This window comes from Dicentrarchus labrax, unplaced genomic scaffold, assembly GCF_905237075.1.
Source record: "Dicentrarchus labrax unplaced genomic scaffold, dlabrax2021, whole genome shotgun sequence".
Classification (NCBI taxonomy): Eukaryota; Metazoa; Chordata; class Actinopteri; family Moronidae; genus Dicentrarchus; species Dicentrarchus labrax.
In genome coordinates, this window is record NW_026136846.1 from 42,501 (window position 1) to 61,368 (window position 18,868).

Sequence of the window (18,868 nt, forward strand, 5' to 3'; positions counted from 1 at the left end):
GTCTTTCTGACAGTGCTGTAGCTAAATTTAAGGAGGAGATTCCTTCAGTGTTTAATTCAATGCCATGTCTGAATTTAACAGAGTCCTATAACAACTTTAGTCCCTCTGAAATTGATAATCTTGTCGATAGTGCTACAGGCTCACTACGATCAACATTAGACTCTATCGCTCCTATAAAAAGGAAATTATTAAAACATAGGAGACTAGCACCGTGGTATAACCACCAAACCCGCCAGTTAAAACAAATAGCTAGAAAATCTGAAAGGAAATGGCGCTCTTCCAAATTATCAGAATATCGCTCAAATTGGCAAGATGATCTTAAGATTTATAGAAAGGCCCTCCGTAATGCCAGAGGAGCCTATTACTCAGCACTAATAGAAGAAAATAAGAACAACCCTAGGTTCCTCTTCAGCACTGTAGCCAGGCTGACAGAGAGTCACAGCTCTATTGAGCCACATATCCCCATAAACTTAAGTAGCAATGACTTCATGAGCTTCTTCTATAATAAAATTATTACTATTAGAGAAAAATTAATCACCAACTGCCATCAACAGTTATCAGTGGCTCTCCAAGTTCAGGGACTTCTGTCAATGTAAACTTAGATATATATTTAGACTGTTTTTCTGCTATCGATCTTCATCAGTTAACTTCAATCATTTCTTCATCGAAGCCATCAACCTGTCTGTTAGACCCGATCCCAACTAGGCTGCTTAAAGAAGTTGTTCCCTTAATTGGCACTTCTTTACTGGATATGATTAATCTTTCTTTATTATCAGGATATGTACCACAGTCCTTTAAAGTAGCTGTAATTAAACCCCTTCTTAAAAAGTCTACTCTTGACCCAGGGGTTTTAGCCAACTATAGACCGATTTCTAACCTCCCGTTCCTCTCTAAGATTCTGGAGAAAGTAGTCGCCAAAGAGTTGTGTGACTTTCTACATAACAATAGTTTATTTGAGGATTTTCAGTCAGGATTTAGAGTTCATCATAGCACAGAGACAGCTCTGGTTAAAGTTAATAATGACCTTCTGACTGCTTCTGACAATGGACTTGTCTCTGTACTTGTATTATTAGATCTTAGTGCTGCATTTGACACCATTGACCATGATATTCTTTTACAGAGACTTGAGCATCAAATTGGCATTAAAGGAACTGCCCTAACCTGGTTTAAGTCATACTTATCAGATCGTACTCAGTTTGTACATGTTAACGATGAATCCTCCATAAATACTAAAGTTAGTCATGGAGTTCCACAAGGTTCTGTACTTGGACCAATACTATTTACTTTATATATGCTCCCTTTAGGCAACATTATTAGGAATCACTCCATTAACTTTCACTGTTATGCAGATGATACGCAGTTATATCTATCAATCAAACCCAATGAAATTAATCAATTATCTAAATTACAAACATGTCTTAAGGACATAAAATCCTGGATGAGCTGCAATTTTCTGATGTTAAACTCAGAAAAAACCGAAATTCTTGTTCTTGGCCCCAAAAACCTTAGAGACTCATTGTCTAAAGATATAGTCACTCTAGATGGCATTAACTTGGCCTCTAGCACCACTGTCAGGAATCTTGGAGTTATCTTTGATCAGGATTTGTCATTTAACTCCCACATAAAGCAGTCCTCTAGGACTGCCTTCTTTCATTTACGTAATATTAGAAAAATTAGACACATACTATCACAGACAGATGCAGAAAAACTAATCCATGCATTTGTTACTTCAAGGCTGGATTACTGCAACTCTTTATTATCAGGTTGCCCCAATAAGTCCATTAAAAACGCTCCAATTAATTCAGAACGCTGCAGCACGAGTACTGACAGGAACTAGAAAAAGAGATCACATCTCTCCTGTACTAGCTTCTCTGCATTGGCTCCCTATAAAATGTAGAATTGAATTTAAAATACTCCTCCTCACCTATAAAGCTCTTCATGGTCAGGCCCCTTCATATCTTAAAGAGCTCATAGTACCCTATTACCCCTCTAGAACACTACGTTCTCTGAATGCTGGGCTACTTGTGGTTCCTATAGTCTCTAAAAGTAGAACAGGAGCCAGAGCCTTCAGTTACCAAGCTCCTCTCCTGTGGAACCAGCTTCCAGTTGTGGTTCGGGGAGGCAGACACCCTCACCACTTTCAAGAGTAGGCTTAAGACATTCCTCTTTGATAAAGCTTATAGTTAGGGCTGGATCAGGTGAGTCCTGAACCATCCCTTAGTTATGCTGCTATAGGCCTAGACTATCGGGGATTTCCCATGGTGCACTGAGCTACTCTCTTCCTCTCTCTTTCTGCACTCATTCATGTCCCTTTAATGCATGTTACTAACTTCACTTCTTCCCCGGAGTTCTTGTGCTTTCTCGTCTCGCAGGTTCTCATGGATCCTGGTGGAGCCTCCTGCCATGGTCCTGCTTGACTGCCATTGCCAATACTGTTGTTGCTGTGCACCTGTCTGTCTGTCTGTCGCTCTCTCTCTCTCTCTCTCTCTCTCTCTCTCTCTCTCTCTCTCACCCCAACTGGTCGAGACAGACGACCACCCACCTAGAGCCGGAGGATCTGTCCTAGGTTTCTGCCTTTTAACAGGCAGTTTTTCCTTGCCCTTGTCGCCAAGTGCTTGCTCATGGTGGTACTGTTGGGTCTCTGTAATTAATGTTTTAAAGAGTTCGGTCTAGACCTGCTCTATTTGAAAAGTGTCCTGAGATAACTTCTGTTATGAATTGGCGCTATACAAATAAAATTGAATTGAATTGAATTGAAATTGTTGTTGTTTGTTATTCTTGTTTATTGTTGTTGTTTATTATTCTTGTTTATTGTTGTTTATGTTGTTTATGTTGTTTATTGTTGTTGTTTATTGTTGTTTATTATTGTTGTTGTTTATTGTTGTTGTTTATTATTGTTGTTGTTTATTGTTGTTTGTGTTGTTTTGAGAGTGAATAAAAGCATCCGGTGTGACGGACTCACCTGGAAATGTGTGACAGCGAACACGCAGATGGGCGGAGCTACAGTCTGCAGCAGACCGTCCCGACCGCCTACGTTTCCCAGAGTTCCTAGCAGCGCTGCGAGGGCGGAGCACGCCGCTCCAGCTCGGGGCGGGACGCTCTGATAGGCTGCGGCGGGCAGAGAGCCGCAGTCGTCCTCACAGAGCGGCAGAGCTGCACAGCCAATCAGAGCGCCGACCACAGAGCCGTACGCTGCCCGGAGCTCCGCCCACCCCTCATCCTGATTGGCCGGGGAGAACAGCCAATGGGGATCGGCCGTTTGGAAGAGACGCTCCACGCGACCAATCAGGGAGCTCGTCTCAGAGTCGGAGGACGCACCAATCAGCTTCTCCTGCAGCCGAGAGAGGAGCTCTGTGATTGGAGGGAGGGAGGGAGAGGGGCGGGGCTTCTCCGAGGAGGAGGAGGGGCAGAGATGAAGGTCATGAAGTAAAGATGAAAGCTCCATACTGAAGAAGAGGAGGAGAGAGGAGGAAGGTCAGATTATCATCATCCTTTTATTCCAGGATATTTTCACAATAAAAGAAGGAAAATACAAACATGGAACACGTGTTGGTTCAGTTAACAAAATAAAAGTCTCAATGATCTGTGGATCAATAATAAATAAACATTGATATATTGATCTTTCTGTAACTCACTGACACTGTCAGCAGCTGTATCGATCCTGCTCGTGAGCAGCTGCCTTTTATTGGATGTTTGTTTACTAACGGAACATTTTATATTTTATTATAATTTATTATAATTTATTATAATTAAAGTCTACAGTCGGTGTGACCTCCTGCTGACTACAGGAGCCTGTGAGGGACATTCTTTAGACCATCAAAGATCGAACCAGTAATTGATTAACGATCAGATCAATAATGATTATTAGTAAATGAAACTGATCGCAGGTCGGTTGTTGTTTCTATTGTTGTTGATATTAACCCGTAAACTGACCTCAGATCAGCGGATTCTTCTTCTTCCATCGAAAACAAACTGATGATTTTATTTCTTTAACATTTTATTTTCTGGCTCGCGGCACTCAGACAGAAACATCCGGAAGCGTTACACAGAAACACGTCCGACCGGATACAAACTCCCCGTTAAAGGTTCCTACCCGACAGTACCGCCCCCTTCCGGACCGGAGTGTTTATTACATTGAGCTCCACCACAGAACCACTTCCTGTCATTAAACTAAATTAATATTTAAACTAAAGTATAAACATTAAAGTATATTTAAAGTAAAAGTGCTCATTATGCAGAATAATAGATGTTATATTAAAATATAAATAAAAACTACATTTATAAAATATATATAAGAATAAAATGAAAATAAGAACCTTTACAACTTTACAATACTCCTTTAATATCAATAAAATATGATCAAATATATATATAATAATAATAATAATAATAATAATAATAATAACAAATACAAACAGATCGATGTGAGATTGTTGATTTTTGTAAAGTTTTTAATATTTTCAAAATTTAAAGAAAAAAGAAAAATTAAAGTTTAAACATCAAAATAAAATAAATTAACGAGATTAAATAAAACTCATTATAAACTCTTAAAGTCTTTAGAAACAGAAGTTTACAGTTAATTATTGATTACTAACAGGATGATGTCATAATGAGGGGACGGCGTGTTCACACTCGATCAGAGGACGAATTAAATATGACATCAGACATTAAAGACAATATTCACATTATAAATATGATTTAATATAAATGAGCCTGTTTACACAGAGAGACACATCAGAGCAACACACACACACACAGAGACACACACACAACACACACACACACACACACACGACACACACACACACACACACACACACACACACACAGAGACACACACACACACACACACACACACTCAGATTAACTGTGTTTATTCAGATTTCAAAGCAGGAGGAAATGTTTTGAAGCTGTGTGTGTCTCTGTGTGTGTGTGTGTGTGTGTGTGTGTGTGTGTGTTGTGTGTGTGTGTCTGTCTGTGTGTGTGTGTGTGTGTCTCTGTGTGTGTGTGTGTGTGTGTGTTACATCCTCTGACAGCAGACCACACACACACACACACACACACACACACACACACACACACACACACACACACACAGCTCAGATTAAAGTCTTTTTGTTATTTATTTGATTTGTTAAAGGAAGAATTTTATGATCTTCAAAGTTAAATTTGTGTTTTTGTGAATGGAGTCTGGTGCTGAGCGGTTCAGTTAGCTCGAGGCTAATGCCGCGTTCTATTTGTCCACCGAACTCGATCTGCGAGTCGGTTTCCTGAGTTACGAACCGGAAGTTGCAAACAGAACGCAAAGACCCGCGGTTACTCGTTTTCCAACGCGGATGTGACGTCGCTCTCGAGCTGCAAGTCGCGATTACGAGACAAAACGAGCGCGGCATCAGGTTAGCTCAGGGTTTAGGTGAGAATACGTCAGCTGCAACGTTGATGATGATTCATCCTGTGTGATGAATGAAGGTTTGTATTGTATTCATGCTATCAGCGCTAGTGTTTGTGGTCTCTGTGAGCCTTTCATCCACTTCCTGTTTACTCTTCCATCTGACGGAGCTTCTGTTCGAGAAGTCAGGAAATTAAAGAGCAGATAAGAAACATGTGAACACACACACACACACACACACACACACACACACACACACTCAGTCTAACGTGTGAACACAAACACTCGCAGGTAAACAGGTGTTCAGGTTACAGCAGGTTTTAATGGAGGCACAGGTCAGAGGTCAGAGGTCAGATACAGACTCAGTTTCAACACTTTGAAGAGAAAAATGAAGATTAAAGACAAATAAACATAAACAAACACATTTTTCAGTAATGACAAACCCTTTCAAATAATAATAATTCTTCAGTAGGATTTATTTAGGGGAGGATGAGGGAGGTTGAGGGAGGTTGGGGGAGGATGAGGGAGGTTGAGGGAGGTTGAGGGAGGCAGAGGGAGGTTGAGGGAGGATGAGGGAGGTTGGGGGAGGTTGAGGGAGGCAGAGGGAGGTTGAGGGAGGCAGAGGGAGGTTGAGGGAGGATGAGGGAGGCTGAGGGAGGTTGGGGGAGGCAGAGGGAGGCAGAGGGAGGTTGGGGAGGCAGAGGGAGGCTGAGGGAGGTTGAGGGAGGCAGAGGGAGGTTGAGGGAGGATGAGGGAGGCAGAGGGAGGCTGAGGGAGGTTGAGGGAGGTTGAGGGAGGCAGAGGGAGGTTGAGGGAGGCAGAGGGAGGCAGAGGGAGGTTGAGGGAGGCAGAGGGAGGATGGGGGAGGTTGTGGGAGGTTGTGGGAGGTTGAGGGAGGCAGAGGGAGGTTGAGGGAGGCAGAGGGAGGCAGAGGGAGGTTGGGGGAGGTTGAGGGAGGATGAGGGAGGCAGAGGGAGGCAGAGGGAGGTTGAGGGAGGCAGAGGGAGGTGGGCCGTCCTCCTCTCATTAGTGGAAGTTAACACTGTTCTTATAGAAACGTCCGACATTAAAATAAACGTAATCTTGAAGTTAAAAACACAGAATTGATTCCAACTGACCTCCGCAGCTTTAGATTAACATAAACTACCGTTAGCGTGTGCGGCTAACTACCTTATTACCCAGATTAGGAGTTAACGTATCGTTAAAAAATCCCAGAAATTAATTAAAAGTTTCCGATTTTTAACCAAAAATAAAATATATTCAGTTTATCAACAAAGTTAAAAAAATGTAATTCATTGATCGATTCATTGAATTTTGCTACCTAACATGAGAAGCTGCTTTGTTGAACGTTGTCGTAAATCTGCGAGTTTTTCCCCGTAAACTTTATTAGCAACACGCATAGCAACAGTAACTAAGGGGTGGGGCTTAGCTAACGGCCAGTTGGAGGCAATCGGCATCTTTTAATGACGTTTTCATGCATTTATTAACATCAGTGACTCTGTAAACACACGCGGCTTCAGAAACAGCCTCCATGAATCAATAATGACAAACTGTAACAGTATTGATCCCCAATCCAAAACCAATCAACGATCCATGATCAATGATATCTATAAGGACACTGACGTCTGCTCTGTTCTGACTGTGTGACGACAGGAAGTTGATGATGAAGGTAAAACGTGTACGGAGACGACATCACAACATCAGGTGTGTGTGTGTGTGTGTGTCACTCCTCCGTCTCTTCTTCTTCGCTGTAGTCGCTCAGAGGAAACTCACGACTCTCCTTCTGTGTGTTGTAGCTTTTCCTGTGCATCACACACTCCTGGTCGATGATCGCCTGCAGAGCACACACACACACACACACACACACACACACACACACACACACACGCACGAGAACACACACACACACACAGCTGATCAATAACCTGTATGTGTGTGTAATCAGTGTTTAATTGAGAGTTTATTAGTTAGAACTGTTTCCTCTGCAGCTTCGAAGGCAGCAGCGTCTGATCTGTGATCAATCCCACACACACACACACACACACACACACGCACACACGCACACACACACACACGCACACACCCACACACACACACACACACACACACACACACACACTTCCTGCTGATGTGTCAGGACTTGCTGTTACACTGTGTGTGTGTGTGTGTGTGTGTGTGTGTGTGTGTGTGTGTGTGTTGGTTTAAGATCTGTGACAGTTTCTGTCGGTCGAGCTAACAACTTTTAAAACGCTTGTTTTCTGAATGGAGTTTGGTTGATCGGTGCTATGCTAACTTAGCTCTCTTCCTGTAGCTCTCTGTATAAATATAAAATATATATTATATTATATATTTTATATATTTACCATTTTCTCCTCTCTGACAGCGGGGTTACGTAACAGGAAGCAGAGTGGAGCGTACAGGATGTTGATCACACCGATAAACACCATGAGACAAGGAAAACCCACCGCCTGGACCAGAGCGCCCCCTGTGGACGGTCCTGGAACAACAGACAGATTAATAATCAGAATATTTATAATATGGGAAAACGTTTAGTGCTGTTTTCTTTAAAGCTACAGTGTGTACTTTCTGCCACTAGGGGCTCTCTCACATTCAAACATTAACAACAAGATAAAGTTATATGATGGTGAAGCAGCGTGGGATCATGGGAGTTGTTGTCTTCACCACCATTGGCGTCATTGCAGTCAGCTTCTCCCGGTTAGGATTCCTTCAGTGTTCATGGTTCAGGAGGTTTCTACCGGGAGCCCAATGATCCACAGAGGTCTCCTCCTCTCCAACACAAACAGACCCGCTGATTAAAACCACTAAACACACTGAATAAAGCAGTTCCACCTTAAACACACTGAATAAAGCAGTTCCACCTTAAACACACTGAATAAAGCAGTTCCACCTTAAACACACTGAATAAAGCAGTTCCACCTTAACAATCACTGCTTCTCCCACGCTGTTGGACAGACAGAGGACGTCCCGGAGGGGCTGCGAGCCGAGCTGCTGCTAACGTTAGCTCAGCTTGTTTCTCTGATAACTTAAGATCCAGACGTCCGATGACTAAAATCCTTCATCCGGTTCAAATCTAGAGTTAAAAAGCACCAAGATCTAAACAGTGGATGGTAACAATGTGGCTTCAGACTGGATCAACAGTCAATGTATGACAGCTTCTGGCAGACAACCACAACACTGACGCAGACACAAAGGGGATATGACGCCATCGACAGGCGACCGGCGTTACCTGAGTACAGTCACACCTACCTATAGCGAACCCCATACACAGCGCCACATCAGCGATGGCGTAGACGCTGCCGTAGACGGAGGCGTGACGGATGTCGACCAGGTAACCCATGATGGCCATCATGGAGGAGTCGACCATACCTGAAGGACGACGACACGAAACCATCAACAGTTTTTACCCACAAACACCTTCGATATCCAACATCCAGTGAACGGCTGATAGTCACCTATCGCAAAGCCCAGACCGCCGTTAGGTCCAATCAGACCGTAGATACTGGTGGCAAAAGGAACCTGACACACACACACACACACACACACACACACACACACACACACACACACACACACACAAGATGTTAAACTGGGTGTTTTTAACATGAAGTTTGGTGAGAACAGATTTTAAATGTGTTAATGATTAAACTATGGATGGATTAGTTGCTCAATCGATGGATGAATGGATGAATAAATAAATGGCAGATTGATCGGATGGATGAGTGATTGATTGATGGATTATTGATAGATATAGACTGATGATGTTTGGTTGTACTCACACACAGCAGACTGATCCCAACGATGAACATCCCCAACATGGAGCACAGCCACCTGGAGACAGAAATACCCATCAGCCTGTCTGTCTGTCTGTCTGTCTGTCTGTCTGTCTGTCTGCCTACCTGCCTGCCTGCCTGCCTGTCTATCTGTCTGTCTGTCTGCCTGCCTGCCTGTCTGTCTGTCTGTCTGTCTGTCTGTCTGTCTGTCTGTCTGTGTGCCTCTCTGCCTGCCTGCCTGTCTGTCTGTCTGTCTGTCTGTCTGTGTGCCTCTCTGTCTGTCTGTCTGTCTGTGTGCCTCTCTGTGTGTCTGTCTGTCTGTCTGTCTGTGTGCCTCTCTGTGTGTCTGTCTGTCTGCGTGCCTGTCTGTCTGCTGCAGGTTTACCAGAAATCTTCAGGATCAGGTCTCAACAGGACTCAGAGTTTCCAGAAAAGTTCATCTTTTAATCTGCTGATTAAACTTCTTCCTCTGTTACACACACACACACACACACACACACAGACACACACAGACACACACACAGACACACACACAAACACACACACACACACACACACACACACACACTCTCTCACACACACACACTGACCGTCCCATCTTATTGGCCAGGACACCAAACAGGTTTGTTCCTATCAGGTAGGAGATGCTGGCAGGAAGGAAGGCCATACCTGTAGGGTAGGGAGGGGGGAAGAGGAGGGAGAGGAGGGAGAAAGAGGGGGGAGGGAGGGAGAGGAGGGGAGGGAGTTTAAGTTTTATTTATTTATTGGGTTTTTTTGTATTTATTTTGGTTTTTTATGCTTTTATTTTGATAGGACAGACAGACAAAAGAGGGCTGCGGTAGGGACTACAGGGGGCGCTGTTTATAGGACACACTGACAAATCTATAAACAGAAGTACTTAGAGTAACTGAGTAAATGTACTCAGTTACTTTGGAAGAGGAACGTACCAAGTTGCCATTTAGGGGAGCACATCGTCTGCATCATCCAGATCGGAAGAGTCGGCTCCAATATCGCTACACCCATATTAGCAAAACACAGAGAACCTGCAGACAGACAGGGAGAGAGACAGGGAGAGACAGCAGAGAGACAGGGAGGGAGAGACAGAGAGAGACAGGGAGAGACAGCAGAGACAGAGAGACAGCAGAGAGACAGAGAGAGACAGCAGAGAGACAGGGAGAGACAGGGAGAGACAGAGAGAGACAGGGAGGGAGACAGGGAGAGACAGAGAGAGACAGGGAGAGACAGGGAGGGGGAGACAGGGAGAGAGAGGGACAGACAGAGAGACAGGGAGAGAGAGAGAGAGACAGACAGAGACAGAGAGACAGACAGACAGCTGTATATCAACCTCCTGTCTCACTGTGATTTATATGCAGAGATCAATACTATAAAGTCCTGATTAATTAAACTATATTGATCCTTTCATTCTTGTTTAAGAGCTCCCAACATAATATATAGTTTATATCCTCAGTTCTTTATGAACAGTAAACAGATTGTTTACAAACAAACAAACAGTCCCGAGGTCGTCTCACCTGCACTGATGAGGATGTACGGGTCCTTTAACAGCGTCAGTAACGGGGTCCCCTCCACACTCTGAAACACACAGACTGAAACTGCTCACACTGGACCACTACAGACCAGAACCAGACCAGAACCAGACCAGAACCAGACCAGAACCAGACCAGAACCAGACCTCAAGACCGGATCAAACCACAGCAGAACGAATCACAACGGATCAGACTGGATCAGATCCTGTCAGATTAGATCACATGAGACTGGATGGGACCAGATCAGGTGGTTCTGAAGTGGACTCACCCCGGGAGAGATCTTCGACGGCTGCAGGATGAACATCTGTAACGCTGCAACACAAACACACAACAACAGTGTGTACACAGGAGGTCACAGGTTCAAACCCCGTCAGACAGCTGGTAAATGAGTCTATCGATCAGCTTATTGATTAATGAATTATATCAAACTTCAGTACAACAACAACAACAACAACAACAACTCCTGCGAGCTGTTTAAGGAAATCTGATCCTTATGTTGGAGAACAGATTTTATACACACAAACATTAGGAATCAAACACAGAATCAATCAACCTGTAGGGGCGCCAACAAACCCCAGCTCTTATATAATGTTCATTAAAGTCACTGATACACAATCAATACGTTTATTTGTTTACCTCCATCAAACACAGCCAGGAAGGCCAGAATCAGGAAGGGGGCGCTCTTCCCCACAAACTCATACATCACACTGCCGAACGGAGCCCCGACTGAAACAGGAAACACACACACGGCATTTAGAGTGATGCATGATGGGAACGATGGACAGGAAGTGTGTGTGTGTGTGTGTGTGTGTGTGTGTGTGTGTGTGTGTGTGTGTGTGTGTGTCTCACTCAGGACTCCCATAGCCAGTCCTCCCAGTGCGATGCCCATGGCGATGCCTCTCTCCTCATCATTTGTGTACACACTCGCCAACATACCCAGACCTGCACACACACACACACAGTACACACACACACTACACACACACACACACACACACACACACACACACACACGTGTTTACAGACTGATTTCTTCTTCGGTGGTGTTTAACACTGATTGTGGACAGAATATTTGGTCGACCTGCCACTGAGGAGAAAGAAGAGCCGATTCCCTGCAGAGAGCGAGCGAAGAACAGCAGAGCGTAGGTCCCTGAGAACGCAAACACTGACACACACACACACACACACACACACGCGATTAGACAAAACACTGAGTGAGTGTGTGTGTGTGTGTGTGTGTGTGTGTGTGTGTGTGTGTGTGTGTGTGTGTGTGTGAGACTCACTGATGGTCGACACAAACATGATGATGAACCCAGCAAACATGGGGATGTGATAGCCGACCCTGCAGAGACACAGTCACACGTTCATATCAGCGTTACGAATAATAATATTACAGTAATAATGTTTCCTTAGTTACTAGTAAAGTAATTAATTTCTTATAAATGTCAGTAATAATATTACATATAAAAGTAATTAGTTACTAATTAATCACATCCTTGGAAAACTAGCTCGGAAGATGAAACGCTAACGAAATATTCACATTACTTTAATTTTAACAAACAAAACTGGATATTGTGGAGCAGTAATGTAACTATTAGTGTAACTAATTACTAATAAAGTTATTAACGTTATGCCGTCTCATACTGACTAACCACAGAGAGATTTTTTACATAAAATAATAAAAACAGTTACTTCTCTCAGAAGTAATTCCAATTACTACCTATAAAAGTAATTAGTTACTAGATAAAGTAACGTTTGTGTTACTTCTGCTTCAGTTCTCGTATTAATGCTGTCAGATATTTTATTTTAGTGTCGCAGTGGAACGAATGTATCTGGTTATTAATACCGACCACCAGAGGGCACTCTGTTGCTGTAGTGGATATAAAAGTGAGAGTACAGTAATGTGTTACTTTATAACGGGTTACTCCGAACATTGATCAGAACTCATCGATTCTTTGGAGCTGATAATGGAAGCAGAAGACGTAGATTACGCAGCGGGTCTATTTTATCGCATTAGGCAGATCACACTGACAGGAAGTAGCACAGAGAATCTGGTAGGTAAAATACCGCGTGCAGACTGCGGGTCGAATTTCATACTAGATCAACAACGTGTCACCAGACAGGAAGTAAGTCCGTCAGTGGAGATTTAAAAACAGAAACACACCTCTTTGTAAGTAAACAACGTTTGGCAGCAACGGTCGGATGATGGATCCGAACCACATCACAGACGAGACATTATAAAGCCGTCTTGTTTCCTTTGTTGCACATGCTCAGTACCAACGTTCAGCCAATCAATGAGTTCAAGTGTTACACAATCTGTAATCGCAGCTCAGGTACCCAAAGTCTCAAATGAACATTATCATCAACTCTGTTTCCATCCAACGTTTGTGATGTGATACTTCCAGAACCAGAGCCACCAGGTGCTTCCTGTCAGACCGGGACAGCGTCTGTGCTGGGAGTCGGTAGTTTACCTGTGCTGGGAGCCGGTAGTTTACCTGTGCTGGGAGTTGGTAGTTTACCTGTGCTGGGAGCCGTAGTTTACCTGTGCTGGGAGTCGGTAGTTTACCTGTGCTGGGAGTCGGTAGTTTACCTGTGCTGGGAGTCGGTAGTTTACCTGGGCTGGGAGTCGGTAGTTTACCTGTGCTGGGAGCCGGTAGTTTGTAGTTTACCTGTGCTGGGAGCCGGTAGTTTACCTGTGCTGGGAGCCGGTAGTTTGTAGTTTACCTATGCTGGGAGCCGGTAGTTTACCTGTTGGTGAGCGGGCCGACGAATGGGTTGACGAGCAGCTGGACGAGAGCTTTAGAGGCAAACAGCAAACCAACACGAACGTTTTCCTCCTCCAGAAACAAACTGTCCTGAAGACAGGAGGACTCCTGCAGGAGAGAGGAGAGCATGTTCAACCACCTGTGAGCTCTGATCCGACAGGTAAACATCCTCCTCCACCTACTGCAGTCTCGTTGGGCTGCAGGTCTGTGGTTGAGCTGGTCTGGTCTGTGGGCTCAGCGTCGGCGGTCGGTTCAGTCCGGATCTCCTGCAGACTGAAGGTGGCGTTGTCGAACAGGGACACCAGAGGAGGGAAGCTGGGAGGAGGCCTCTGCTCTGGCTGTGTGTCCAGGACCGGTGCACTGCGGCTGGGCTGAGGGAGCTGTGAGGTCTGGAGGTTTGACGTGGGGGAGGGGGACTGCGAGGGCACCGTGCCCAAGCGTGGTGCACCGTGGCTGGGCAGCGGGAGCAGGGAGGGCTGGGCGGTCTGAGGCTCTGGACTGGGATGCTCCATGGCGTAGAGGAACGTCGGGATGATCGGCACTGAGGAGGAAGATTAATGACTATAATTGGACTTTAAATTTCCCAACTCGTCGCTGCTACACTCTCTGAATAACCTGACTCAGAGTCACTGACCTCTCAGGCTGCTATAGAATGATTTCCTCCCCTTTATAAATAATCTGTATGACTAACTATCAATAAATAAATAAATAAATAAATAAATAACACAGCTGAACATAATATAATATAAAACCGTCTGAGGAGAAAAGAGCAGAGGGAAGATTTCACCTGATAACAGACCGAAGGAGACAACTGTGAACTGAGAGTGCAGGATTTAAAGTTCAGGATCAGGAGGTCGATGTGTGTGTGTGTGTGTGTGTGTGTGTGTGTGTGTGTGTGTGTGACCTCTGCAGGCTTTACATTCAGCTCTGACTCTAACTGCTGACGACAGCTTTGACCTCCAGGTTTTTAGTTGCGTCACAGATCTGTTTCTGTTTCCAGCAGCTGAGACTCTGCTAGAGGAACATCAGAGGACCGTCTGAACAACAACAACAACTGTAGTAACAATAATAATAACAATAATAATAATAATAATAATAATAATAATAATATAATAGTCTGAATACAACACCTGGACAATAGTATGTGGACAGCTGAACACATACTATGTCTGATGTCCACCTTGACGTCCTTGATGAGAAGTTTTCTGTCTCATCGTCACTTCCTGTTTCCACAGTGAACTTTATATTTCTTTACTGCTGTTAATAATAAATAAAAACCCAGAACAACCTCCTGCTGCTCAACCTTTGATGTGACGTCACACCCACCTCGCACTGGGATTGGTCAGCTGTGTGGCGGTGAGAAAGTGGGCGGGTCTGAACGTTTGAACTCCAGATTTAAACAACATGTCGTTCTCTGAATGACGTCGAGGACGGAGGAGACGCAGTTATATAACTTCCCCACCTCAGAGCTCCACAGTCATGGTGATGAGGGTGAATGGCTCCAATGTTCTGGCTCTGTGTGACTTCGGTCTCCGGGTCAGAGACTGCCACGCACCACCAACCGTAGGAGCCATTTTATATGTTCGTTAAAGAACTACAAGGCGTTAAAGATGATGTAATCTGTCAGTGTGACTGATTCTGGATGCAGAGAAGAAATTATTTTTATTCTGAGTTTGTTTTCACTTTAGATTTCTTTACTTTTATACTTTGTCTACATGCAGCGCATCTGTGTGTGTGTGTGTGTGTGTGTGTGTGTGTGTGTGTGTGTGTGTGTGTGTGTGTAGTGTAGATAGATAGCTAGATAGACTTTATTAATCCCCAGAGGGAAATTGGGTAAATTATTGTTAATTAATTAATTAATTATTATTAATTGGGTGTGTGTGTGTGTGTGTGTGTGTGTGTGTACTCACCAACCACAGTCAGCAGCATGTTGTCGAGCAGCAGAGCGACACAAACAACCACCAGGACGAGTCTGGGAGAACCTCGACTCTGATGGAGCCACGCCATGTCTACACACACACACACACATACACACACACACACACACACACACACACACACACACACACACACACACACACACACTAATGAAACACACTGTAATGTTGATTGACGTGAGCTGAACCGATCACATCATCTGCAGCCGATCAGCTTCATTCATTAAAGTCTGTGTAAAGTAAATTCAGTGATTGTTCTAAAATAGTTGTTGGACCATGAAACACTTTTACATTCAAACATTTTATCGACTCAGACCATCAACAGTTTGTTCCTTTATGTTGTGTAATAATCAATATACAGGATGAGCTTTAATCTCTCAGCCTTCCTGTAACCGTCCTCTCTTCTTTACGTCAGCAGCGTCGTTTTAAAGCTCACATTACATCCTGTTACTGATGGCGGGATCACGTTGCATTGTGACTCTTTATTCTCTTTTTATTGAAAAAGAAATTCTCCATCCAACATTTTACAGTCCCGTACTTTATTTTGAACAGAAAATAAGAGATTTAAACTGACTTTATATAATCTAATATATGGAGATGGTCCAGTCTGGAAGTCAACCTCTGCTCAACCTTCAGTCCGAGGGATGTTCGATATTTAACACTATCCGCCAATAATGTTTATAATAATGAATCATCTGGCACATATTAATACATAATAATAACAACATTAATTATCATAAGACTTAATGTATGAAGGTCAAAGTGTTTTTGTTTTTGATGAACTTTACTAGAATTATAAATAAAGAGTCAGAAGTCAGTTGGAATATTAAATCTGGAGCTTTTTTCTGATGGATACACAATAAAAGTTATTCATTTTTAATTTAAATAAAAACTTTGATGCCTTAAAACTCTATAGCAAGCTCAGTGTTTGGCCCGTACAACGTAAACACAGCTAGCTTAACTGGATTAATGGACCAACAGAGAAATGAATGAAACTGAACAGTCGTTGTGTTTCTGTAATAAAGAGAGAGCTCCTTCATATCACATCTGATCTTTAATAAAACAACAAGACGCTCGGTTGTTATCAGACGCTCCAGATATTAGTCTGAGCCCGCACACTCAACCTCCACCGCTGTAACACAACCTCTGATCTGGAGTCAGTTTCTCTCAGAAGAGATTCAACCAGTTTTATCCTGAATTAAAACTTTATTGATCCTCTGACTTTCACTCTGGCGCCATCGTCAGGTCGACATTTGAACGTGTGAACTAACGACATTCCCATCAGCCTCGGCTCTACTTCGCTGCCCGATCGGTACTTTCATCATCAGCTCCGGATGTTTCAGAATGTTATTGATTAATGGAGTTAACGTCTCCTGGATGCAGTCGGATGCCGTAAACGGTAAAACGCTGCAAAAACGGTATCGATGCAAAACCAAAAACACACAAAGAACAAAAACAACTGCGAGAGAGAAACGCTGCAAATTCTAAAGGGGGAGTTAAAACTAACGTTAAATAAGATCGATAATAAGATAGGTTTATCTATCAGTAAACATACTGTGTGTAGCAACAAGCACAATCTTCAGAAAACTTTTTTTTACATTTAAAATCCCGCCAGGAAGTCACCAAACTCACTTCCTGTTTCTGTTTATGTCCAAACATTTGATTTTATTCTCACTGGAACAAGTTGCCTTAGAGTTTAATGAATTACACAAAATAATTCTCACTTTTTCATTGCATATAGATAGAAACAGCAAATCAATCAATCAATCAATCAATCAATCAATCAATCATATAGGGACGGATTAATGCAGATAAAGAGGCAGCCATCTTGTTTCCTTCTGGTCTCGGTTGAGAGTCGCACATGCTCAGTAGGGATCAGACAGGATGTGTCTCAGTTGCTGCTACATATATATTTATATTTATATATTTATATATTATATATATATATATTTATATTTCATCTAATGATTATTATAAGTTGATCAGATATTGATCAAATATTACAAATAAATGGACAAAAACTTTGATGTTTGTTTTTAGATTTTTCCGAATGTGAGCTGTTTGTTTATTGTTTACTGTTTACTGTTTACTGTTTACTGTCTGTCTGTTCTGACTGCTGATTGTTTTAGAGGCTCTTTCCTCCCTCGCTAACAGGGTTAACACACACACACTCTTTTATTCTCTTATCTCTCTCCATCTCGTTTGCTCTCTCTCTCTCCCCCCTCTCTCTCTCTGTCTCTCTCTCTCTCTCTCTCTGTTTCTCTCTCTCTCTCTCCCCCCTCTCTCTCTCCATCTCTCTCTCTGTCTCTCCCTCTCTCTCTCTCTCCCCCCTCTCTCTCTCTCTCTCTCTCTCTCTGTCTCTCTCTCTCTCTCTCTGTCTCTCTCTCCCTCTCTCTCCCTCTCTCTCTCTGTCTCTCTCTCTCTCTCTCTCCCCCTCTCTCTCTGTCTCTCCCTCTCTCTCCCCCCTCTCTCTCTCTCCCTCCTCTCTCTCTCTCTCTCCCTCTCTCTCTCTCTCTCTCTCTCTCTCTCTCTCTCTCTCTCTCTCTCTCCCTCTCTCTCTCTCTGTCTCTCTTTGTCTCTCCTCTCTGTCTCTCTTTCTCTCTCTCTCTCTCTCTCTCTCTCTCTCTCTCTCTCCGTCTCTCCCTCTCTCTCTCCCCCTCCTCCTCTCTCTCTCTCTCTCTCTCTCTCTCCCTCTCTCTCTCTCTGTCTCTCTCTCTCTCTCGGTCTCTCTCTCTCATTTGATGGAAAATTGATGTGAAATTTAATTTAGTCTGTGAATCTTTAGTTTGACGCAGCAGAGAAACGAACCTGCAGATTCTCTCTCTCCTTCTCTCGTTAATTCAAAAACAAAAAACAAATAAAAGAAACGTTGCTGATCAGTGATCAATACATGAGCCAAACAGATAATCAATGCACATACAGGGTTTCATCTTCTGAATGCTGGAATAAAACCAAATAAACCAAATATAATGAAAACAATCACAAATAAAATAAAGAAAGCTCAACATATATATTTATATTGATACCATAAATCAATAAAATAATACGAAATATAAATAAATAAAATCAACTGATAAACAAGCTTAACTGAAACAAAGCATTTAAGAAAATAAAAGCTCTCCATATTTAAGAATTTCAACCTATTTTTAAGGAAATTTCCACTAAAACTGAACAAAATAAAAGCTCAAACTTCAAAATAAAACCTGAACTTCCTGATTTGTTTTTAAATCTAAATGTATAAAATAAAAGTCATAGCAGTGAGAGACAGACAGGTGGGTCCTACCTGGACGACTGATGCTCTTCTTCTTCCTCCAGCTGCTGACGGACAGATTATATATCTGACCTGAGGGGAGGAAGAGGAGGAGGAGGAGGAGGAGGGGGAGGAAGAACGTTTCCTCTCTTTTATTCTGATAATGATAAAAACAGACAATATGGAGACACA

General features: G+C 43.1%; 2 protein-coding genes across 3 annotated transcripts in view; both read right to left on the minus strand.

Moving 5' to 3' along the window:
• Positions 1 to 4,056, minus strand: part of tti2 (TELO2 interacting protein 2) — an 11,295-nt gene extending 7,239 nt beyond the window's left edge. The window contains exons 1-2 of the mRNA XM_051394350.1: positions 3,934 to 4,056; positions 2,963 to 3,446 (exon numbers count right to left, since the gene is read on the minus strand). Of these exons, the coding sequence (XP_051250310.1) occupies positions 2,963 to 3,446; positions 3,934 to 3,962 (513 nt within the window). The 5' untranslated portion in view covers positions 3,963 to 4,056. The remainder of the gene's footprint in view (positions 1 to 2,962; positions 3,447 to 3,933) is intronic.
• Positions 4,057 to 5,691: 1,635 nt separating this feature from the next.
• On the minus strand, positions 5,692 to 18,804 carry LOC127360079 (chromaffin granule amine transporter). Of its 2 annotated transcripts, XM_051394349.1 has the most exons (17): positions 18,710 to 18,804; positions 15,400 to 15,498; positions 13,672 to 14,030; positions 13,473 to 13,597; positions 12,008 to 12,066; positions 11,806 to 11,889; positions 11,574 to 11,666; positions 11,361 to 11,450; positions 10,993 to 11,036; positions 10,710 to 10,770; positions 10,128 to 10,223; positions 9,771 to 9,849; positions 9,187 to 9,238; positions 8,863 to 8,926; positions 8,657 to 8,776; positions 7,753 to 7,886; positions 5,692 to 7,223 (listed from the first exon to the last, which is right to left on the minus strand). In XM_051394349.1, the coding sequence occupies exons 2-17, from the start codon at positions 15,494 to 15,496 to the stop codon at positions 7,113 to 7,115; spliced, it is 1,668 nt and encodes a 555-aa protein (XP_051250309.1). In that variant the 5' UTR covers positions 15,497 to 15,498; positions 18,710 to 18,804; the 3' UTR covers positions 5,692 to 7,112. The 2 variants fall into 2 exon arrangements, with proteins under 2 accessions (XP_051250309.1, XP_051250308.1); XM_051394348.1 differs by having other exon boundaries at positions 11,361 to 11,666; positions 18,710 to 18,799.
• Between the last annotated feature and the right edge of the window lie 64 nt (positions 18,805 to 18,868).